Consider the following 25,418-nt stretch of genomic DNA (forward strand, 5'->3'; position numbering starts at 1 on the left):
GGTTTAATTTTTGTCTGCTTTGAAGAAGAGGTAAATACTCAAGTGTCCAGCATATCCAAAATTGGTTGGCTATGTACTGCATGTGTCACCATAATCACAAGTAGCAATCCTTCTTTGTAAACATACCAGGTGGTCTGGACCAGCCTGTAAGAAAAGTAGACGATTCTGGGTAAGTGCTTCTAAATCTCTTGGATCACTTGAGACACTTGTAAGTGGTCTTCCATTTAAGATTGCTTCAACTTCACACATGAATGTAGGTAAAAGCTTACCTTGATTTTCGACGTAGCAGAGAACAGACATGCTGTCAGTCCAGAATACAGAATCATCAACAGGTAATTCTAATTCTCATTTTGCCATCTTGTCAAGTTGAACAGAAATGGTCACCACCAACAGTTCTGGTCTTGGTATGGCCATCGATTTGAGTGGAGCTACCTACAATTTTCCAATCATGAAAGCACAGTGGATCTTCTTATTTTGTACCATTTGACCATTTGTACATACAAAATGGTGCTACAGCTACCTTCAGATGCATCAGAGAAATTATGTAATCAACAGGACACAACCAGAGTTGGTAGATATGCAAATATTTGAGGCCAAATTGTCATTAGTGCTATCAAGAAAACAAAGAAAACAAAAGGCAAAGACAAAGGAAACAAAGAACTAGTGTGATGTCGTTTGGCCTCAAATATGCAGCTATCTACCAACCCTGGACACAACCAGACCAAGTTCGACTGGTTTGTAACAATGATTGACCGAGAATTCTGCTAAATGTGGTAATCCTGCTAACCATTTCTTCCAACAAATCAGATGTTCCACCGCAATAGATTTGTCTCAACCAATCCCTTTGTGACACAGTTCTTGTAGAATTATTTAGCTGGTAGAATGAATGTCACTGCCATGCCCAAAGGATCATAAATGGAGGTAACTGTTGGAAGAATACTATGCTGAGTATATGGACGAGATTTAATTGTGACGTTGTAACCAATGACATCCATTCCAATATTCCAATGGGTTCCGAAAGCTTTTCAATTGGCAAGTCTTTTAAGTCAAGATTCTTGACTGTAGCTGCTCTTTCTGTTTCAGGAACAGCTTTGAGGACTCGTCGAGAGTTAGATAAGCATTTTGTTAGCTGAAACCCACATATTTTAAGCAATCATCCATGCAGAAGTTGCGAGTTACCTCTGAATGACCTCTGCATCGAAATAATTCTTGTCATCTTGGCAGTCTTCTGAATTGCAAAACTGCAGCAACTTGGGGATGACACTGCTCCAAATAGATTAACTTTCATTCTATACTCGACTGGTTATAGCTGTTTCCATATCTTTGACTTCATGGCAATAAACGTTGGACTGGCTGTGTCTCAGTTGCTGCACGCTCATGTCCATAACTTTTGACTGCTTTAACTGGACTGTGTAACTTTTCCATGCAGGATCTTCCTTTTAACTCATTGTCGACAAGTGGATATTCAACCCGACAATATTGTCGGGAAAAGCAAAACATTAAATATCTCAGCAAGTATTTGGACTAAAGACCCTGGAATACCACCAAACGATAGAGCTTGAAAAGACGATTTAAATAGTATTTTAAAACCTGCATATAGTAATAAACTGCATTTGTATTATAAGTCAAAACATGAATCAAATAATATGTTGCTTTGTTATCTCAAATTACTCCCCATAGCAACCATATTACTTTAGAAATTCAGTATTTTCTCGCTTTTTTTTGTGCTCTGTGTTCTTTAAAATGTCTGAATTTCACATACTATCATTCTGTCATAGTTCTGAGTAATTGTTAGGGTAGGATGTGCAAAAGAAGCGGAGAAAATAGCATTTTATAAGTTCTAAGCGATAATTGTTGCTAAGCGCATTCTTACCGCATGCTCGGAATGTTGTCATGCGGTTGGAAAATGTGACAAAACTCCCTAATGCCTTCCCCCTAGGGTAAATTTGACCCCGGAAATCGATTTCTGACGTAAAATTGGACCTAGGGGGCAGATTTTCGGCTTTTTTTGCCCGAATTTTTTTTCGATATTTTTATTATTGTGAAATATTATTGCCGGTGACGCGAAATTCATATCATCAATGTATGTTTATATAAAAAAACGGCAAAAATCTTCTAATGGCTCGATTTTGACGCTAAAGATATCAAAATAATCCTGAATATGTGAACTAAACCACTGCAACCCGTGTTCGTTTGAATTTTGGGCAATATTTTAAGGATTAGGCCGCTTTGATGTGCAATATTGAATAATATAAAAAGCACATGCTCTTTAAAGTGAATATCTTAGCGAATTGACAACATATTGATATAAAAAAAACATGTATCTACTGAGGACAATTTCTTCTTTAAAGTGTGCCTATTTTTGTTAAAATCGGTCAAGTATTCGAACAGGAATCGCAAGTTATAATCAGCAAACCACTTCGAAATGTCATCTGATATGTCGACAGTGAGTTAAAGCACATTACAAGATCGCAGCTTCTGATAATGAACTCTTGCTATGTTTGAGCTGTGTTTCAGGTCCTCCCATACAAATCGTTGTTCTTGCACATCTAAGTTGCTTGCGCTTCCCTTTTCTATAATCTGCCTATATCTTGTTGGATGAATGTATTTCCCTATAGCTTGAAAAACCAGAATGCTGAGTGGTTCGGTAAGCTTCTGAATTTGTCCAGTGAGAATGCATCTGTTTTGTCAAACATTGTCTTGCACACATTATATATACTTCGTGACAGAGAAGTTTTAAAGGACATGCCCAGCCTGTGAATGAAATCAATGAAAATCTAAGAAATCTGCTATACCGTTCACATAGCCAAGGTGGCCAGATTGTCCCATTTGCCAAACACTTTCTAAATGATCAAGAAAGTCTGTTAAAAATCTGGAAGAACATAAAAAATAATCGACAAGTTCGACTGTTGACAACACGAATTGTTCATCTTCGCCTGATTGTTCGCAACAGTACTTTACGAATTTAAATGCTCTGGTAACCAATATTTCAGCTTGCTTTCCACCGCTGTTCATGCTTTGAAGCCAAACACAAAATGATTGCCCTAACTCGGAATCTGTAGCACAACATGGCAGTGTTGCCTTGCTTGCCATCGAACTGCCTTATATCAGATGTTATTTCATGGCTTCGTCCAAGGATAGGCCTCGTTTGAAAGTATGTGTACCATGGATGCTTTATTTCCACATGCTTTTGGCATCCTCTTTGACTGGTAAAAGCTTGATGATCACAATTTGGGGTTGGGCAATGAAAGAATCCTTCTTTATCTCTTTCTAGGTGAAGTCTTCGGGGTTTTCGAAATGCACCTGTGACACTTTTCCAGTCAATGTTTGTCTGCTGTTGTGTCATGGAGCACCGGGCAAGCAAAAGGCTGGCAGACACTTAAGCTTCTTATTATAGGGCTAACTTATAAGGCTAACCTGAATACAAGACAGGCTATTTTCAATAGAAACTGCACGGGCTATGCCATATTCTATTCCATTCTACATAATATTTCTTTTTTACATTTAATCTTGATTCTTGATTCTTGTCTAATAAAGTTAGCTCGGGCCCTATTGAGGGTAGCAAGGCTTTAAATTCAGGGCTAACTTAAATAGAAGACGGGCTAACTTCAATAGAAGCCGGGCTAATTTCAATAGAAGACTGGCTAACTTCAATAGAAGATGGGCTATGCCAGATTCTATATTCCATTCCACCTAAATATTTCTTTTTACATTTAATATTCATGCGTGTGCAAGATGTGCATTAGCTTTAGCAAGCACTATTTTATATAGGCTACACGAATAGCATTCATCTTGAAATATGGAACCTAGCCTCAATTGAGGTTAGCCCTGCTTCTATTAACACAAGCTTCTATTGAAGTTAGCCCGACTATATTATTGAATTTAGCCTGGCTTCTAATAAAGTTAGCCTGGTTTCTAGTTGACCTGGCCTGGGCTCTATTGAGGTTAGCCGGGCTTAGAAGACAGGCTAACTTCAATGGAAGCCGGGTAAATTCAATAGAAGCCTCAACAGACTGAACCGGGCTATGCCGGATTCTATTTCATTCTACCAAATATTCCTTTTTCACATTTTATTCTGATGTGAATTCATACTACTTAGACACCATTGCCGAAATTTGTATACCTGTACATGTGCAAAAGAATAACTTCAGGTAGAAAGAAAAAGATGAATCATGGAAACCAATATTTCTACAGCATTCTTTTCAAATTCTATTCTATTTAACTGTTTTATTTTCCCATTCTTCCTTACGCCCATGCTACTTGAAGACTATTGCAAAAATAAATCAGATAGTCCAGAAGAGCTCAAGATGAAATGGTTAAATAATCATATTAGTAGTTTACAATTAAGGGCTAGTATACATGCAGATATACTGGAGATTCAAAGTGATGGTACGAGATTTATAATACACACTTTTAATGATTAAAAACCTTTGTTTGTTACGTCCTTGTATGCTTGTGGACTTACATATGTTGACACTAATTTTCACACAAAATATATAGGTTTTCAACTATGTGAGTTTACTGACAACGTGCAGAGCGCTTAACGATCAGACCATGAGACCCAGGTGGACTGTGTTTCTTTTGTGCAGCCTCTCCTTGACTGACCACAGCCAGATGATGTGGTTCTTTTTCCGTGAGGATTTCTGCAGCTTAGACTTTTATACCCACTACGCATTCTTTCGTCCGTACATTTGGGCAGCCGCCATACGTGGTGTGACATCCGAGATACTTGCGTACGCTGAATATGTAATATTCCACATGTACAAATTTCAACATGAACTTTCCACATTGAGTACTTTGCAAAGGCGACCGGTGATCAGCATCCACGTATCAATGTACGGATCTGGTTTTGTATTGTGAAATCCTTTTCCTTCCTCTTGGCCGAATTGCATTGTGCGGCGAATGCTATTGTAGGTTGTTGAGGCAAGCACTCTGTTTGAGACCTAATGAAAAAAAAAGTTTGCGAACATAAACAAAGAAAAGGTGGGAACAAAACATGTAGATTTACAAATGTACAGGATGATCTCTCACGAACCTCCACTTGATGTCCTCGTACACTTTGGCCAGGTAAACTTTGTTGTTGAGCACCCATCCATCATCCGGTTTGTGTATCCATTCGTTGTTTCCTTTTCCTTCTCCTTCTTCTTCATCTTGTTCCACCTCTTCGTTTTCATCCTCTTCATCAGACTGTAGTTTGTTGTCAAGACATTTTCTTTTAACTGAAGATCTATCACTGGATTATTTTTATTTCTCCTCCACATGTCTCAATTCTCCTTCTGACAATAAGGAAGAAGCCAGCGGCAAACTTCAGTGTAGTTGTCTTGCATTGTCGAGTTGGCCACATTCTCTGAAAAGGAAGAATGGACAGCGCAGGAGGGAGCAGGTGGCGCTGGCTTGTTAATTTTTTTAGGTCTTTCGCACTTATGTTGTTCACAACGGTTGAGTCGAATACCAATCTACAGTGGGTGGAAAATATTGTTGCTGAAAACTATTCAAACTATACCATAATTAAATTAATTTTTTTTGTTATATTTCGATTTCAAAGTGTGTAAAGTTATATAGAATATCATTTTATTTTTTTCATAGTTTGTTTAGTCCACAAACATTTTGAACCCAGGAATGCATATAAATTCAAGAATAATGCTCTCTATTTTACTATATTAAAACAGTTTTCTTACCATGTGATGTTGTCATTTATGACGGATGCTTGGGCGTCAATATTTTCAGACAATCTCTCCTTCTCTGGCACATGATGGATGTGGTCGTTAATCTCATTTGCCATCCAAACAACACAGTCCATTGCGTTATCGTGTATCGATTTTTCCATGCCTGGTGTTCATTGCGGTTTCGAAAGCAATGATTTGACACACATTTTCATTCTCCTCTCGGAAGTTTGGGACAGCATTAGTGGTAATGTAGAATGGACTGTTGTTCTGTATACATCTTGGCTGGTTGTGCTTGACGGCTGTCAAAAGCCACCCCCCCTGCAGGATTGTCTTGCCAAGGTCGGAGTCCATCCTTTGCACCAACCAGTCATTGATAAGGACAAGTTCTGTCAACTTGTTTATCATTGACACATAGAAGTGATTTTCTTTGATAATGGATGCGATATGTTCTGACGACACAATTCTGAGCAGGACACATTCCCATGATGTTTTCCCTGAATCACTCGGTCCGCACGCGACCAACTTTTGTACCTTTTGCGGCATACGTTGACCAACAAGGCAATGATAAAACTTCTTCAAGAATGCTATTCTCAGTTTTAAGTCCAGAAACGAATTAACAATGGCTGTGGTGGTGTTGTACTGTTGTACGGAATAAATGCGCATGGTGAGATCTTTCCAAAGTGCAAGTTGGGTACGCTGTGCGTAAAGCTCTGCAAACCCATCAACAAGTGATCATGCACATTCACAGATGTGCCCAGATTAACAGTTGGCCTATCAATTCTTCCAGTCAAGGTGACCAGACAACAAGAATGTTATATCTTAACATATGCTCTTTTGGACGATGATTCAAACACTATGTTCTGCATGGAGGTGCTTAAAGATCAGTTGGGTTTAACTAAACAACTAAATTCTCACTAACAACTTGTCATTATTATTATTATTAACTTCATATTTAACCAGGATACCCACATCACCGAAGTGTTTTTCAGTGGGATCCTGCAACTATGACAAAGAACAACAAAGAAACAAAAAGTACTGTTGTTAGACTCAAAGTGTATGATGATCTCAATGACAATGTTTTCCTCCACCTACCAACAGTGTTCATGATGCATTCAATGCTAATAGCTCAAGATGACATACTGAAGCAAGCTGGCGTGGATCAGTGGCCACACTTAAATGGAATATGGTTGGAGCGTATAAACACAGAAGTGGGCTTATTAATTGGCAAGGATAATTTTGCGATGGGCATTGAACAGGCCACTTGGTTGGCACTAAACTAGCCCAACAATTCTAACATTTCTGCAATAAAGGAATTTAATCATAGCATAGCAACTACAATTCTCTCAGGACGACCACAAATCCTACAGCATGGAAGAAACAAGCCGATTGAATGGTCACTATGACATTGTCCTACCTTGGACAAAGGAGGAGCCATGCCCACGTGATAATAAACTGTTAGCATAACATCATCTTAAAATTTTGAAGAAAAAGTTTTTAAATAATCAAGAGTTGTTCCAGAAATACTCCAAGTTTATTGGAAACTTACCTAGTATGGGCTATGCAGAAAGAGTACCGGAAGAAAAATATGATCGATCTGATGGACGCATTTGGCCACATCCCCCAGTGTTCCGTCCGACAAAAGAAAAACTTCTGCTAAGTACAGACGTTTTGTTCAACAGACAACTAACAGAATCCAATTTGAACAATACACTTTAAGGTCATGTACTGATCATGAGTGATATGCCATGTTGCATCAGGTTCGAATTATTCTTGATCAGCAGGACTCTATTGCGGAGGAACATCTGATTTGTTGGAAGAAATGGTTAGCAGAATTACCACAATTAGTAGAATTCTTGGTCAATCATTGTTACAAACCAGTTGAATTTGGTCTGGTTGTGTCCAGTAGATTACATCATTTCCTTGATGCAACTGAAGGTGGTTACAGCACCGTTTTTTATGTACAAACGGTCAATCAGTATAAGAAGATCCACTGCGCTTTCGTGATTGGAAAACCGTGGATAGCTCCACTCAAATCAATGACCATACCAAGACTAGAACTGTTAGCAGCGACCATTTCTGTTCCACTTGACAAAATGGCAAAATGAGAATTAGAATTACCTGTTTATGATTCAGTTTTCTGGACTGACAGCATGTCTGTTCTCTGCTACATCGAAAATGTCTGCAAATGTAAAAATTGCAATCCTTTCTGAAGAGGAATGGTATCATTCACCAACTGACTCACGCCTGGCAAAAAGTGAGCTAAATTCGCCAGAGGTCGCCATTTATTTAGGTCAGCGGATAAACATGCGGAATTGCTAATTTGTCAATATGGCGACCGCGGGGAATTTAAATTTTACACCCGATGAAGTTATTGCCAATATTGCACAAGATCAGTCAATTATAGAGTGTGAAAGTTTCAATAAAAGAGCTAAACATGCTCTGCGTGGTTTAGTAGCTAATTCCGAGGGTGACAATTCCACTTTATTTGTAAATACCGGAGTGCAGCAGCTAGAACGTTTGCACTCCGTGGTATTTAACCAACAAGGGTGCGAGTCAACAAGCCGAGTTGCTGCGTTACTAATACGTCCAATTTATCTGGCGTCGATCTTACAAAACGAGGCTAAGCTATGGCTTAAAAGCATACATCGGCGACTTGGAGCGAGACGTAGCATCCGACATCCATTCTACGCGGAAATTTCAAGGGACATCCCTTATGAAATATTCGCTGTTCTTCGGAATGTTGTGCGCGGCTTAGACGGCTTTGTCGAGCCATTTTGTTTCCACGGCAACAACAAGAAGGCGGAAGTGATTTCGTTCACTAGTGTGCGCCTTGTAAACGAGTTGTTTGTTCTACTTGCGAACTTTTCATCGCCGGTTGTGGCTGGTTATTTCAGGCGAAGCCTTGCAGGTGCCCGAAAAGGACATTGTGCCACGGTAATCGTTTCGGATGTAAAGGACTTTGCTTTTGTCTACAAGAAGGGTTGCGGAAAACTAGTCATTGGGTTTAACTTTGGAGAATGGAATGTGAGTGGATTCCCTCAGCACACTTGACATTTGCTTCTTTTAATACTTGTTGTAGTTTTCTATATGCCAATGAGCAAGAATGTGTCAAAGTGAAGCCAGTTTAGGTGATGCTCTTATTTGCAGATATTTCATTGTTCTATGAGAAGGAGGATTCCTTAGGAGTAATAATTTTCATACCCTAGCTTGAGGAAATTAATCCATGTTTGTACAAATGTACACAAAGTTTTTACTTTTACCTTCTTAAATATTGGCATATATAATTTTACAATGATGCAGGTCAAATGGTAGTGAAAATCTAATTGCCTTTTGCCTTCCCCTAATTAACTATGAAATGTTTCACTGATTTTTGTTCACATAAACTGAGACTAGCATTTTTTTGTAATCTCAGACAAGTTTATTTGCCAAAGAAATGTTGGCTATTAATGGTGGACCATCTCATAATCATGATAATACAGTGTTGCATGAAAAAAAATTCCCAATGGCTAGTTTTCAAACAATACCAAATACCGAAAGCAAAACAAACAATTCATTTACAAGGCCAATGCCTTCTATTCAGGAAACTTGTTGAATCCAAAATGAAATGGAAAACAATTTTCTCATATTGATAGTGCCCAAAATGCACTAATAAACCTGATGGGGGTAAAAATTGCCCCTACATACCTAACCAAAATATTTTTAGAGCAGGCATTTGTACTGCAAAGATATGCATGTATGACAACAACCTGTTATAAAGATGTCACAATGAATAAGTCAAGTAAATCATAATCAAGTTGATTAGTAACAAGTTGAATGATAATATTCTTGTATGTTTGCATGCATGGTGACATCAATATTTAGAATAGCTTGTAGGTACGTACACCACATAAGTATTTAATACTACAAAGGTCTTAGTCTGTTAGCCTGGGCCTTCATTTATTGCACAGATGAAGGCCTAGGTTAACGAGCCTAAAGCCTTGCAGTATTATATAAATACTTATGTGGTGTATTTACAAGCTAATTTAATTAAGTTAAATGATGTATGCATGAAGATAGCAAGATGTGGGGCAGTGTATAGGCAAAAAAAGGCAAAATGGCAATGTGTTTAAATCAGTATCATGTATTCTGAATATTAACAAGATCAAACTAAAGGCCTTGTTACACTGTGCAATTTTTCTTGCAACTTGCAATGCAATTGTTCTTTTAATTAAGAGATCTATGTAAATTTGGCAACTACCAAATTTTTGTCTTTATTACACTCCATGCTGTTTCTTATACATTTTGCAAACTCTTGACTAAATTACATCTCTTAAAAGAGAATTGCATTGCAATTTACAAGAAAAAATGCACCATGTAACAGGGCATAAAGTAAGAAAAAAATTAATCCACAGTGGAGTGTGTTGATGGTAATATCAAGTTACTGTCACAACATATCTTTTCTATAGTTAACTACCTAAGTGGCAATCATATATTTTTGGTTGACATATGCATTTGGCAACCTGAAAGAAACAATGAATTTTGTTACTGTACAAACTGATAGTTTGATAACATACTGTTCCCATAATTACACATTAATTGTTAATTTTAGTGCTCAAATTTTCTGCTGTTACTGTGGCTAAACTTACCATAAAACTGCAAAAGAGTGAACTACATATGGATTGACTTGTTGTTCGTGCATGCATGTGTTCGAGAAATTAGTGCCTATAGTCCATTATTCAATATTGCGTACTTAGATGTTCCTTGAACTCCACTAGGAAACTAGGAATATATTAACCACATTCTCCATTCCTTTCTTTGATAATACACCAATCTGAAACTTGTCCAAAGAAGTTTATATTGTTGTCAACAGCTTTCTGTGGCTTTGTTATTACATGTACTAGCAAAAAGTTCCATCCAAACTTTGCCAAACTATTCCAACAATTCAGATCGTATTCGTCAGAGCATATACATATATATATATGTATATAGGTGATTCCCACTTAGGAATTTCGTTAAATTGTATCTAAATTCTTTGATTGACTTTGCTGCAAATATTCCATTTACGTTTGTGTCCTTCTGGCGATCGTACATGATTATTGCAGTTATCACGGTCTCATCAATGATTTTATTTCATGTTTATAAATCTCGACTTTGCCAGTTGTAAGACTTTTTTTACATTGTGTTTGCAACTCCTTTGAGGCCCTAATTTCTCGAACAAATACAAACGAGCAACAGATCAATCCCGCTGATATCATTCTTCTGCTAGAACAAGATAAATTTATCCAAAGTATTAAACAGCATAAAAATGGCTGGCAATAAAAATAGAGTACTTTTAAAAATCTCGTCATTGCAACTGACGCTTTGTTTCGTCAATACATAGCTAATACTACCACTGTGATATTAACGAACGTCAATGAAAATACACAGTAAAACTGCCTCTTAAGTGCTACTTACATACAGCCTAGCTTACTCGTCTAACAAAATTCTCCATGGCAAGCGAAATATTGAATCAACGTTGCCCTTGGAATACTTAATTTCGTGTCGACTAACAAAACCAATTTCTCTGGGTAGGATAACAGAGCCTAGTATAATCGATTATCATCAACGACAAAGTGCCTTCGATTACGTTTACATTAATCACAATTATGTTAGTCCAGCTATGCCTATGTTAGTCTAGTTAGTATGTTCTAAGTTTCAACAGTTTCTTTCATTTATTTTATGAAGCGGACGTAAAATAAAACTTCGGTCTAAAGCTACATATCTCGTGATTTTTGGGACTTCTAAACTGGCATTACTTTTAGGTGCCATATGCTAATGTGTTAGTGTTCCTCTAACCAAATTTTTTTGTGGAAGAATACTGTTCGAGAAATACAATCACTTTCCAAATAAATGATAGACTACCGCAATTAAAATTTTCGAAAAAAATACTTGGCTCTAAATGAACTTTCTGTTCGGACTTCGGATTGTATATTTACAGCGTAATCATAGTAGACTCAACCTAATGGATTAAGACATACATCAAACATCGAAATAGTTTTTGTACTGGTTTTCTGTTTTCTCTTGTATATTTCAATTTGCAGGACGACGCCCTGTATGTAAAACTGAAAAGGAATTAAGTTGTAAACACCATGCAGTAATAATCAGATGTTGTGCTGTCCTAACCATTAGCCACTATATTACTGAACTGTAAACATACTGTACGTTATCAAGTTTTGACGACGAAGACACCAAAACACGCGCGAGTATAAATAATAGCTTTATTATTAGAGGTCAATGTATACCAACTTTGCCCACAGTTCCCATGCCTTATATATAATGATCATGCATGCAACAGGCAAGTGAGTACAACAAATAGTTTAAGAATTCAATTTGAATGTCGTATACTAGCTGTACCAATGCATGACGGGTGAGTACAACAAATAGTTTAAGAATTCAATTTGAATGTGGTAATGTGGTCGAACTTCGGAACACATGGCAGAGGCAACTGCATTTTAGACCACAACGTTTCCGTTTTCAATACTAACCTTAATTTTATCCCGCAAACCGTCGCTACAAAATCGGCATTCCGTATCAGTTTCCAACTTATTCAAACCACAAGAGCAATATCCATCCTTTTTGACGTGCTTAGGAACATAAGAAAGTTTTGAATGGGAAATAGTGTTAGTACGGTAACCTTTCTCCCGCAACCAAATGAGAGAAATATATTCATGAAGAAATATTTGCTCCCATCGGTGTTGATACACGGTATTTCGGGCATATGTTGCAATAGCAATATGCTTCGCTTCCCTACCTTCCATCGAGTTTAGACCAAGTCCAAATCCATACTTACCCTTCATGTCTTTTGTGTGAGAAGGAACAATATGGCCTAGTGTCCAAATAGTGCTGTTGATGTTGAAAAACAGGTTATATCCGCGATAAAAAGAAGCGCAACGTTCTTCCAGTCTACTTACCTCCTCGTCAGATATAGTGACCCTGCTAAGTAAAGAAACGCAATCACGCAAGCAAAGGCAAAGGTAAGCATGAATGTGAAGAACTTTTTTGCCCATACCTGTTGCAACCTGCTCTAGAATATCAATTAAGAACATAAGATTGTGCAAAAATAACCTGGAATCTTTACCCGTAAACCTATAATCAAAATCTTTTCCCTTCCCACCAGTTTCGTTGAACCATTTTTGAACTTTCTTAGCTAATCTAGAAAGTGAACACTTTGATCTTAATGCGCAAACAAATCTAAAAAAGGGAGACTGCTGGGAAACACGGTTAAATGATGTTGCAGAATCGGGAAGCTTTGACATTGAAATAGCCTTGTTAAGGAGGTGGCGATGAACTAAGGCACAAAGATTATTCTTCAGATGCAGAGGATCCACATGTGCTCGATCTATGAGCTTACCAATGAGTGGAACAAATTCTTGCCTGCTCTTCTTTTCAGCTATAAACTTAGTAACTTTTGACCTTTTGGTTGCCTCAGAGATATTCTGTGCACTTACCTTTTTCTTCAGTTTTTCAACTGCAGCTACAACTTCCAATCTCTGTGAATACTTCCAAGGCTTCCATGTACACAGTTTATCCTTTCCAAAGCTTCCATTCAAGTCCTTGTGGGTATCAGTAGACACATCTGCAAATGAAGAATAATATTTTGCACTATTACTTAGCTCACCACCAAGAAATGCCAACATCTTCATGTCATTTGGTAGTTCTGAAATGTAAAATTTCACATTAATAGGAGAGCCCTTATATGCTAATGTGTATGTGGTGCTCTCAATTCGTCTGATATCTGTAATTAAACGAGCTATAAATCTCATCACCGGCACACAATTTTCATTGCAGTTTGCACCAAACAATAAAAAATTGCTACTTAAAACTCCCTTTCCAATATTCAATATGCTGACCAGCCAAGAACATGAGTTGTCATTTTTCCCGAAGGGAGCACCATCTCCACCTAGAGCGACATAAAAGGTATAAGGCTCAGCACCAAAAGTAAGGATTTCATAGAAATCATTGCACAAATAAAACTCAGCCAGTTTCAACAAAAGTTCCTCCAGGTTTCGGTAGCAGCCATTGACTTTGTCTTGGTCATCCAAATCTTCACAAAGCGTATCCCTAACACTGTACAACTTACCTATGTCTATAGATTTAATGTAAGACATTAGTTTCTGGTAAGGGGCAAGCTTGGGAATAGGGCAGTTGGAGACCTCAATACGAACAGCCTTCTTCCTGGGAACCAAACACTTATACGCAAGCGCTTTACAAACAGACCTATACTTAACTTTACCCATAACGCCTTTACTATAATAAAGAGCAATAGATCTTAACATATTTTCAGTTGAGCTTTCAAATTTGCTAAGATCTTGCTTATATACCTTTGGAAAAATCTTATTTCTAAACTTCCTACCACTACCACTACTCATTGCTTCTGTTATATCCTTCACACTTGATCTTGCATCAATTGCCTCCAATAAACCAACAGTCGCTGGACATTTGTTTTCTTGTGTTGCCCCATGAATTTCTAGTGCTGCGGTCATTGTCTCCTGACATCTTTGCCTTAAGGTGGATTGACTAAGATTTCCATGCGTGCCTGTAGTTGGATTCTTCCTTCTCATTCTAACTGCCTTCTCACTTAAAAAACCTGCCTTCCTATCCTTAACTTTCTTTCTATAGCTACCGATTGCCTCACCACTTTTCAATTCTGCCCTAATTCCTTCCTTATCTTCTATCTCTTCTACATAACCTGCTACCTTTGAATAAGAAATAAAGGCTCATTTTGTATTAGAAAATACACCATTGTGCAATTCATTTAACAATCTGTAATGCCACTATCCTTTACAGAACTATTGTAATTATCAACTAAGGTAGAGTTAATGAGTCTTCAATATTATTGGTAGTTCAAATTGCAGCAAATACAAGTATTATATATATAACACAGAGCAAGACTGTAAGTTGACAATAAACATAATAGGCTATAGCAATGGGAATAGGGTTTTTTTCAAATTGACGGTACATAAAGTTATACCTTCATCATGCCCAACTCAGATTTTAGGATTTACTTATGCTTGATCATGAATAATACATGATATTATCCAAGTGCATACAGTAATAATGAAATATCTTGACAAATATCATTACTATGGACCTATTTTGTCGACTGTATGTACATTTGCACCTTATGAAACCATTTCTAAGAACCAGAAGGCTAGGTTTAAGACGATATCTCTAGAACAGATTGCTAATATAAAAATTTATACAATAATAATACATAGTTCTATTAAAGGGCAAAAACAGTTGAGTCAAGCCCTCAAACTCGAAGAATGCAATGACATCAAAAGTCAAAATGCCGTAGATTTTATTAAAACAAAAGTAGATATAGCGTAGTATTTATAACCAAATATTACTTACCTTCTTATCAAGACGATCTAGCCTCTTTCTCAGAGCATCCACTTTCTTTTCCCTAGCGAGGGTCGCTTCTATTAGTTTGGCTTTCTCCTTGCGACTTTCGGCCATATACGCAGCGACGTCAAAATGCTTCCCTTTTCTGCGAGGCATATTTACTTAACCAGACCAAAGATGCCAAAACAAAAACGATAGGTATATAGAACGAGCTCTTATCTATTCCTTCGCATAATAAAATCCAGAGCAAAAGTCCAGAGAAAAAAAAAATAACGAATGACAAAAATTAACATTTTCGCACGGCCAACGCGAAGGCGCCATTAGGCCAAAACAATGCTAGGGTAAGCGGTTGTCAGCGCGTGATCAAAGTAGTTGCCTAGGGACACTTGGTATCGTTAGAAAGCTCAAATTATCCGCTTGTTACCCTTGAGAAAACAATTTATCAAATGACAACCCTCTTTGCACACGAGTAAACGCAATTTAACAAAATTTCTCTTGCGCAAACTCGTCACCAGTTTCTCAAAAGATTATTTGCTACAAGCGAAAAATCTGGACATTCTCCTCTGGCGAATTCAGCGCACTTTTTGCCAGACGTGACTATCCGGTGCAATCCAGCGCAGAATGGTGTGTGGTAGAGAGGATGAACCGCACAATCATCGAAACAACTAGATCTATGTTGTCTCATGCAACGATGCTGAATGAATTCTGGTTGGAGGCTGACCTTTCAAGATAGATTCACAAACTAAGTCCTCAATATTGGAGAACGAAGAACGTAAATACCTCCTAATAGATTTGATGAGGAATGCTACATAGTGTATGATTTAACAGCAGATATTAATGTTAACAAAGCCTTTTCTGGAGAACATTCAACAGAATGGAAACAAGCTTGTGATTCCGAATGTAACCCACGAATTGAGAATGACACCTGGGAACTTGTCCTGTTACCCAAAGAAAAGAACATTGTAGGAAGCATGGGTGTTTAAAGTGAAAAGAGACAAAAACAGTGATGTTCAAAGATACAAAGCTCAACTAGTAGTTCAAGGCTATGCGTAAGCTGAAGGAATCGACTACTCTTAGGTTTTTTCTCCTGTCATGCGTAATACAATGATTTGAACATTACTTGCTTTGCAAAAAGCCAAGGATTGGGAAATCCATAAAATGGACATCAAAACGCTATTCCTACAAGGAAATTTGGCCGAATTATATAGGCAAAAACTAGACAGTTACGTAGATAAGAGATTATTCAAATTAACTATGCAAATTGTGCTTGTATGCCCAAGAAAAGTATATATGGTTTAACCATCCACACATTGCTGGAACAATGCAATTGATACATTTGTGAAGTTATGTAAATATGAGCAAATGAAATCCATGTTTGTACATGAAATCAGTCAAAGATCAGAATGGAATTATCATATTCCTTATCCTATTAATCCATGTTGACAATATTCCACTATTTTCCAATGATCGTCCATGCTAAGCAAAGAAAAGAAGCTTATCAGTTTGAAGTTCAAACAGACTGGTATTTGAAAGCAAAGATTCAAAATATTCATTCACTGGTTTCTCAGATGCAGATTGGGCAAATGACCCAGATACAACAAGTTCGCTATCTGAATATGTCTTTCAGATCAAAACAGTTAGTGTCAGTTGATCTTGTTGTTCTTTCATGGTTTTGAGTTTGTGGCATAACGTTTTTGTCAATGGTTACCATCCCATATATGCACTTAAAGTAGAAGGCAAGATCGAGAAACTCGTGCTAATAGCAGAGTGGTAGGAGATCCAACATATCTAGTCTCTGAATGAGCCCGTTGGTCATTAGAAACATATTTTCTGAAGTTGATCTTTGGTCTTCTGAGTCTGCAGCCCAACCGGCATCGGAATACCCTTTGTCACTTGTTTTTTACTGCAGGTGGAATGTAATTGTTCCTTTCAGATTACGAAATACTCGCTTGACAGCGGTAAGGTGTGCTTCCTTTGGAGAGTTGAACTTTGCCCAAGTACCAAGAGTTGGTACAGGTTTACAATCTTGTAATTGCTTCTTTATTCTTTCTCTGAGCATGCATCATTCTGATTTTTGATATCCAATTGAACTTCAGTTGTATGTCCAAAATCAAATTCATTAAAGGTGACATCTCGATGGATGAAGGATTTTATGTTTGTCTTCATTGTACAATCCACTTTTTATATAATCTTTAACTATACTAAAAAAGCGAGCAAGGATTTAGTATATTGGCAGCGGTTAAATTAAAGAACAGTAAATTTTGTGACATTTCTGCAAATATACCTATTATTAAATTCACCAACCTATGTATTTTATTTATCAAGTTAGTAATTTACAGCCTTTAATTAAGTTTCGGATTAGCATTTGTATTGTTATTTAAGTTTTGTTTGCAAGGGTTAAAATATATCAATAAATATGCAAGCATACTATTAATATGGTAAATACCTGTTGATTAATATTGCTTTTACTCCTGATGTGTTTGCTCCTCTACATGATAGCCACCTTTTTAACTGCACAACAGTGCATTGTTCTATTGTTTCCCGGAATATCTTTCTCACTTAGTGGAATATTTTCGTCCATTTAACAGTATATTTGTTTTTATTTCAAACTTGCCCAAGCTTGTCCCTCCAAACAATACATAGATGCATTGCGAGTCATGACTAGACCCAGTACCTTGCTCGATTGGGAAAAGGCTAATTGCTTGAGTTTTGCCAAGATTAAACAGTGGTCAACAGAGTCAAAGGCTTTTGCAAAATGTAAATAAGTCATGTCACGTTGTTTGTTGTAGTTAAAGTTTTCTCCAATCTTGTGAACAACCTGTAGCATTAAAGGTGACATCTGGATGGATGAAGGATTTTACGTTTGTCTTCATTGTACAATCCACTTTTTATATAATCTTTAATTATACGAAAAAAGTGAGCAAGGATTTAGTATATCGGCAGCGGTTAAATTAAAGAACAGTAAATTTTGTGACATTTCTGCAAATATACCTATTGTAATAATTACCGTTTAGGGTTCGCTTTGTATATTTGTTCTTTATATTCAATCGTTTTCGTTAAACAACTCTCTCACTATATATTTCAATCGAGCACACAATTTTTGTACACTATCTGTTCAAAACCGTACAATATCCAATATGATTACATGATTGACAGGACATACAATTAAACTAATTGTTCTATAAATATCCACTATGTAGTGTATAAGTGTTCACGTGAACAAAATATAAATATGCGATCTACAGTTTCTCACACTCCCGGCGTTGATCACACTAGAGTGATCAAAATATACTTGTTAACCTTAATATAATGTACTTAAATCATTCCCTTTCGTAAAAGTTCTCCAACTACTGCAGCAGTTCTTCTCGTTCGTTGATTGGTTGAGACTTCTTCAACACGGGCAGCTATACCATCTTCGTGCTGTACCGTTTCTGTATCTTGTCTCAATGTCAACTCTAAGGGGACTAAATGCTGAATAGGTCGACGTAGTTCGATCACTCGAGATCTTCCAGAGTTTAACGCGCAAACCTTTGCTGCATGAGTTACACCGTCTTTGCTCTTTATGAGCTCTTTCACACGCGCTAACTTCCAAAACACACGGGAAGTTTAGTCATTTTTCAGAACAACCACATCGCCAACCGCTACGAAATCCCGTGATGGACCTTTATGTACGCGAGCGGTCTCTCGTAGACTCAGTAAATATTCTGTTTTCCATCAAGTTGTAAATTGCTCGAGTAAGCGTCGGTGTTTCTTTGCTCTTTTGGTCAACACGTTGTTCGTGCTGATGATATCGAACTGTCGATCACTAGGTGTCAGTGATATCTGTCTTCCATAGATTAATTGTGAAGGTGTTAGTGGGTACGAGATTCCCTCTTCGTCGTCATACATATACATGAGCGGTCTATTATTTATAGTCGTTTCGATTTCAACTAAAAGTGTTCTTAAAGATTCGAAATCCACCGAAGATCGTCCAAGAATCTTCTTTAAACATCTCTTAGTACTTTGAATCATTCGCTCGTAGAATCCTCCCTGCCATGGTGCTTTTTCTATGATGAAATCCCATTTTATTCCCTTCGAAGCCATTTCTTGTTGAATTTCTACCAATCTCAAGATATTTTTTACCTCCTTTGATGCGCTCTTAGATGTTTTAGCATTGTCTGTTATTAATCGTGAAGGTAAACCTCTTCGAGATACAAATCGTCGAAATGCTTGAAGAAATAAAGGAACACTCAAACTTGGAACAAGTTCCAAATGGACAGCTCTCGTGGAGCAGCACGTAAACAAGCAAATATATACTTTCTCTGATTTCCCATTACTTGTAGAATACAGGGGGCCTGCAAAGTCAATGCCTGTGTTTGAAAATGGAGGTTCTTCGCTTACTCTACTTGATGGTAAAACAGGTTCCTTTTCTGCAGCAAAGGGCTTCGCTTCGAATCTTTTACAAGTCACACATTGTCTTAAGACACTCTTTACTCTTTCTCGTCCTTGTAAAACCCAATATTTTCCACGCACGCAATTTAAGGTTTCCCTGATTCCATCGTGATGTACTAATTTGTGACTTTCGTGGATAACCATGTTCGTAAATTCGTGCTTCGATGGCAAAAGTATCGGTTGTTTTGCTTCGTCAGGCATCGTAGAATGATTAATTCGACCGTCACAACGAATAATATGATCCTCGTCAAGAAACAACCCAAGTTGTTGCGCTCATGCATTCTTGCGATCGATGTGATGAAGACTGTTGATTTCTTCGGCAAATGCGATAGATTGAATACTTCTTATCCATAATTTCTCAGCTTCTATTAATTCATCAGCGGTTAATTCAATTGACGTTGTGCGTAGTTGCTTACTAATCTTTCGTATGAATCGAATTACTCGTGCTGTTACGCGAAGCAACTTTATCTTAGTGCTATATCTCTTGGGGTCAATGATTTCTTCGATATGGACAAAATCATTTAGCGATCTATCATACAACAAGTGTACGATTTCAGTTGGATTTTTCATTTCTTCGCTTAGAACCTCGTCATTGACTTTACTTGGAGGTTGAGGATCCTGTGGCCAATGTTCCCGTGAAGTCTGTAAGAACTTTGGACCATTCCACCATGTTTCAGCTTCTGCTAGTTCACGTCCCGAGCAACCACGAGATGGCAGATCAGCAGGATTCAATTCCCCAGGGCAATGTCTCCATTCGTAGTTGCTTGTTAGTTCTCTTATCTCGTTTACTCGGTTCTGAACATAAGTCTTCCATACCTTATGGTTTCGAATCCAACATAAAGTGGTGAACGAGTCCGTCCATAAGACAACATTGGTTATTAACTTGATTGACGTGAGTGCCTTGATAATCGTGTCGACCAATCGGGCTAGTATATTTGCTCCTAACAACTCGAGCCTCGGTATAGTTTGTCTTTTAATAGATGCAACTCTTGTCTTGGACACGATCAAGGACAATTCAACATCTCCATTACTATACTCTGTGCGAAGGTAAACGACAGCAGCGAACGCAAGATCAGAAGCATCACTGAAACCGTGAATCTCATGGTTTCGAGACAATTCGTCTGTATGGTGGAAGTAACAGCGTGCCACAGGTATATCACTCAGGGCTTGTAGATCGTTCACAAGAGACTTCCAGCTTGCTAATGTTTTGCCGTCTAACTCGTCATCCCAATCTAAGCTACCAGAACAGAGGGTTTGAAATAATATCTTCATGGTTACTGTAAATGGAGCGAAAAGACCGATAGGGTCGAAGACCTTGGCTGAAAGTTTGAGCACAGACCGTTCAGTGGGGGGAAGGGAATTAGAGTATTCAACTAATTCACTGAGATCGTAACAAAATTCATCGCTGTACTCATTCCAACTTGTCCCAAGAATGTTTACGCAATTCTGCTTAGACGCCAGGGGATTTTGTGATGTTTGGCATGATAACGAATCTTCGACAAAGCTTTCTTCAGTGTCATTCTTTGTATTGCAACTGCTGTGCTTTAACTTTGATTTAGGCAGTTCGTCCTTTGAGCCTTCGATAGCATTTTCTTGTGCTGAGATGCAATTTCGAATGTATTCAGAGTTCGAATGCCATTTTCGAAGTTTGAAACCAACCTTACTCATTAGATCTTGAGACTTTCGATAGATATCCAGTGCTTCGTCGTCATCATAAGCCCCTCCAGCAAAATCATCCACATTCAGGGACTCAAGTAGCAAGGCGACTATTTCTGGCTCGATTTCCTTATATTTTGAAAGATGATGAGCTATAATGCTGGACAGGATAGAAGGGCTTGAGGTTAAACCAAATGGCAGGCGTCGAAACTCATATTCCTTGACAGTTGGGGAATCTTGATTGATATCCTCGAACCAAAGAAACTTCAACATCTTTCGATCATCAGTAGCAATTGCAATTTGATGAAAGGCCTTCTCAATATTGGCGAGAAGTCCGATAGGATAGCCACGAAAATTTACTACGGTATCGAACAGATGTGGGACTAAATTCGGCCCCTTTTCAAGACAATCGTTCAAAGACACGTCATCTTTGGACGATCTTGCTGAACCATCGAATACGACTCTCAATTTTATAGTCTCTTTATCTTCACTTTGTACTCCGTGATGAGGTAAATAATGGCTGCGTTGTCCAGGTTCAACTACAGATTCTATAATTCCACTTTTCGATTGTTCCTTAATTATGTTGTCATACTGTTCGAGTAAAGATTTGTCTTTATCGAGACGAGCCTTGAGTTGATAAAGTCGCTTCAAACACATACTATACCCAGTCGATTTTGGAACGCACTTGTCTTTCCACGGTAAACTAACTTCGTACCTTGCATCATTCTCGAGATAGTTTATATCCCTTAAAAACTCTTCTTTTTTAGCTTCTTCCCCCGCAATACCGATTGATTCAATTTCCCAGAACCTACGTAAGCAACTCAAAAGTTCGGATTCGTCTTCTCTTGGTGTGAAATCGACCACTTTCACCACGTATCATTTCACCCGTAAGAATATCAAAGTAATAATCCGCACCAATGAGTATATCAATATTGCTTCTGACGTCTCTACGCCTTCGATGATGTTGGAATCTGAAAGCTGTAAATCTTGTAGGTGGGGATATAAACTAAGGTCGATTGTGCTTGTCAAAGGAGAGCAAAGATTTGGGAAACAAAGTGCGTCTATTTTTCGGCGACCACTGTTTCCTTTCAGTACTAACTGGACTACATCACATCGTCGTTTTGTAAAGTGATAATTCCCAAAGGTATTCAAATTAAGGGTCTCGGTTCGAATAGGGGACAGCTCGAGTCATTTTTTCAATGAGTTGGTGATGTAAGAACGCTGGCTACCACTGTCTAAAAGTAAACGAACTGGTTTTGAATTTGAACCATTCTTTACTTGCGCATATGTAACTGCTGTTTGTAGTAGGACTTTATTTCGGGTTTTGGTTGTAGTCGTCATTGAATTATCTGCACCAGTTGCCTGATCTGTCCCAATAGAATTCTCGGGGGGAGTCATTTTGTCTCTACCATTTATCACAGTGGTGGTATTAGTGTTTTGAGGATCTTTTGTTGGAATTGACTCTTCGTTTCCATGGGATGCGTTTGATTTATCTACTCAGAAGGAAGGTGGTACATCATTAGGGGGCTTAGAGGCTTCACATATCGATTGATGCTGTCGACTGTTACAATGTCTACAACTTTTCTTTGACACGCACCGGGAACTCCGATGACCTTTTCCCAAACATACAAAACAGCGATTGTCTCTCCTCAATATATCTTTGCGTTCATTTGGGTTGGTCACACGATCACATGATGCCGAAAAATGAAATTCCTTGCAGTAAACACATTGAATTTGTTTACCACTTCGGTCTTGAGCAGTGAATGCACCAGCAGAGGGTACTCTAGGGGAGTAGAGTGGGGCACCCGATTTTTTACCTTGAAGATTTGACTGAACTCCTTCACTTACTTCCCGTGCTTCAACTTCCGTTTTTATTGTGTCAAGCAGCTCATCAATTTCCCAAACCTCGCTAGTCGACTTGTGGGAAATTTCGAGACGGATTTCACTGGGCAATTTTTACATAATGATTGGGATTAACATACTTCCGTATTGTTGTGAAGAAACCCCAATAGACGCTAAGCCTCGGACATGAACTCTTATTTGATCATAAACATATCTCAACTGATTTGTTTTGCCATTGGTACAGGCTTGTACCTTCAAAATTTCGTCCATGTGAGCCGCTATAATCTGCTGAGATTTCCCAAATCTTTCATGCAGAATTGTTATCGCAGCGTCATAATTTGCACTGGTCAATGTAAGACCTTTTATTGCTCGCGCTGCTTGCCCTTCGAGTAACAAATGTAAATAGTTAAACTTATTAACTTTCGAAATAGTTTGATTGCTATGAATCGATGAATTGTATAAGTCCCAAAAAGAACACCAATCAATCACTTTACCTCCAAATTTGGGGAGTTCCAACTTCAGTAGTTTTGGTAAACTTGATGTGAAATGTCCTAATGACGTTGCTGAAATATTTGTACCAATAGCTGACATTGCTGATTGCTGTCTTAAAGGTGAATCGTTTCCTGAATTTAAACTCGTATTTCCTTCGTTTTCATTCCCCACGCTCGTCGTCGTTGTTCTCGTTGAACTTTTGTTTGTATTCGTCGCATTTTCCTGCTCTGTAGTTGAGCTTGAAGTCGCATTTGCATCGTTTACGCTCAAAATAACATCGTATTTTTTAATAGCGTTTATTTGCTTGTCGATTTTTCGTTTCCCAGCTGATTCTTCGATCTCCGTTTCGATTTCGCTTACATCGCATAAGTTTAAAATTTCCTCGTCAATTTTAACTAATAATGTCACCTTTTCCTTAAGCTGAGCAGCTATAACTTCACATCTTTCAATATTTTCTGTTTCAGGAGTCTTCAGCAACTCGGTCGCTTCTTTCATAAGTTTGGTAGACATGCCGCGATGGCGACCTCGCCGTGCTCGTAGCCTTTCTAGTTTATTCGAATAGCAGACTTTTAATATTCTTAAAAAGCCTGCCCCACGTTGGGCGCCACGTAATAATTACCGTTCAGGGTTCGCTTCGTATATTTGATCTTTAAATTTAATCGTTTTCGTTAAACAACTCTCTCACTATATATATTTCAATCGAGCACACAATTTTTGTACACTATCTGTTCAAAACCGTACAATATCCAATATGATTACATGATTGACAGGACATACAATTAAACTAATTGTTCTATAAATATCCACTATGTAGTGTATAAGTGTTCACGTGAACAAAATATAAATATGCGATCTACAGTATGCTACTCCAAACGTGACAAAATATCAAGTTCATATATATACAACAATTAATCATTTTTTGCAATAATTCTGATTATTTCACAGTCAAAATGTTATTTTTTATATCAAGTACAATATTTTACAGTCAACGTGTTTGTTTTTATATCAAGTTGTGCTGCATGTTTTCATATCAACTCATTGTATTTTACATCAAGTGTTACACATTTTTATAAATCAAGTTTGCTCATGCATATTTATATATCAAGAAGGGAGAAGGCATATTTTGATCAGGATATTAAAACAGGGGGAGAACCAAACGGGGAAATAATTTCGTCCGCCCGGGGGACGGAGAAGCGTTAACTATTGATACATAAACCTTTTCTCGGGGGGGGGGGGGGTAGAACGTTGATGCTTTTTTCAAAATGGCGGCTTTCCACAACAGATTTTTTTTTATCCCAGATGTTGGCGAATTTTTTAACGCTCTCCTTGATCTTCTTCGGCAGAGTGCCGCAAATGATATCCGTGGAGATACAGCAGAGTTTTGCACTAGACACTTAGAAGAATACCAGCGTACTATAGGTTTAATGTACAGTCGACTAAGAGAATATAGACTTAACTCAACTGAAGTTACCGAACAACTTGTCGAGGACATGGGAACACTTATTAATGTGATTGGATTGAGAATAGAAAGACTTGAACCTCTTTTTAATGACGAACATTTTCAGCAAAGTGATTTACATGAAAACAATGAAGCACTTGGTGCACGCAACGGTAACAGTTGTGTTGGCAGGCCCCGTGTAGAGATAACACAAGAGCAAGTAGAGATTCTTAGACACAATCTTGGTTTTAACTGGACAGATATTGCCAGAATTTTTGGAGTGTCTTCTAGAACACTTAACCGTCGCAGACAAGAATTTGGTATGTCTGTCGGACATGAACACAACTTTTCATCCCTAACAGACAATGAATTAGATATTCTTGTGCAGGAAATATTGTCAATCACACCACAATCAGGAGTTGGATTGGTCCTAGGAGCACTAAGATCAAGAGGATTAAGGGTACAACGACGTTGAGTGCTGGAAAGTTTGAGACGCCTTGACCCTATAACTTCGGTATGACCCTATAACT

General features: G+C 37.9%; 4 protein-coding genes across 4 annotated transcripts; all 4 read right to left on the bottom strand.

Moving 5' to 3' along the window:
• Positions 1-2,451: 2,451 nt before the first annotated feature.
• LOC114534770 lies at positions 2,452-3,346 on the bottom strand. The gene is made up of 3 exons (XM_028556241.1): positions 3,082-3,346; positions 2,791-2,936; positions 2,452-2,655 (listed from the first exon to the last, which is right to left on the bottom strand). Exons 1-3 carry the CDS (start codon positions 3,344-3,346, stop codon positions 2,452-2,454), a joined length of 615 nt encoding a protein of 204 aa, XP_028412042.1.
• Positions 3,347-12,136: 8,790 nt separating this feature from the next.
• Positions 12,137-15,185, bottom strand: LOC114534771. Its single transcript, XM_028556242.1, has 2 exons — positions 15,039-15,185; positions 12,137-14,380 (listed from the first exon to the last, which is right to left on the bottom strand). Exons 1-2 carry the CDS (start codon positions 15,183-15,185, stop codon positions 12,137-12,139), a joined length of 2,391 nt encoding a protein of 796 aa, XP_028412043.1.
• A 3,558-nt stretch (positions 15,186-18,743) lies between these two features.
• On the bottom strand, positions 18,744-19,604 carry LOC114534773. Its single transcript, XM_028556243.1, has one exon. The coding sequence runs from the start codon at positions 19,602-19,604 to the stop codon at positions 18,744-18,746; it is 861 nt and encodes a 286-aa protein (XP_028412044.1).
• A 129-nt stretch (positions 19,605-19,733) lies between these two features.
• On the bottom strand, positions 19,734-21,773 carry LOC114534774. Its single transcript, XM_028556244.1, has one exon. It carries the CDS (start codon positions 21,771-21,773, stop codon positions 19,734-19,736), a length of 2,040 nt encoding a protein of 679 aa, XP_028412045.1.
• Between the last annotated feature and the right edge of the window lie 3,645 nt (positions 21,774-25,418).

The sequence above is a fragment of the Dendronephthya gigantea genome, unplaced genomic scaffold (genome assembly GCF_004324835.1).
Source record: "Dendronephthya gigantea isolate DGI-Jeju-01 unplaced genomic scaffold, DenGig_1.0 000106F, whole genome shotgun sequence".
Classification (NCBI taxonomy): Eukaryota; Metazoa; Cnidaria; class Anthozoa; order Malacalcyonacea; family Nephtheidae; genus Dendronephthya; species Dendronephthya gigantea.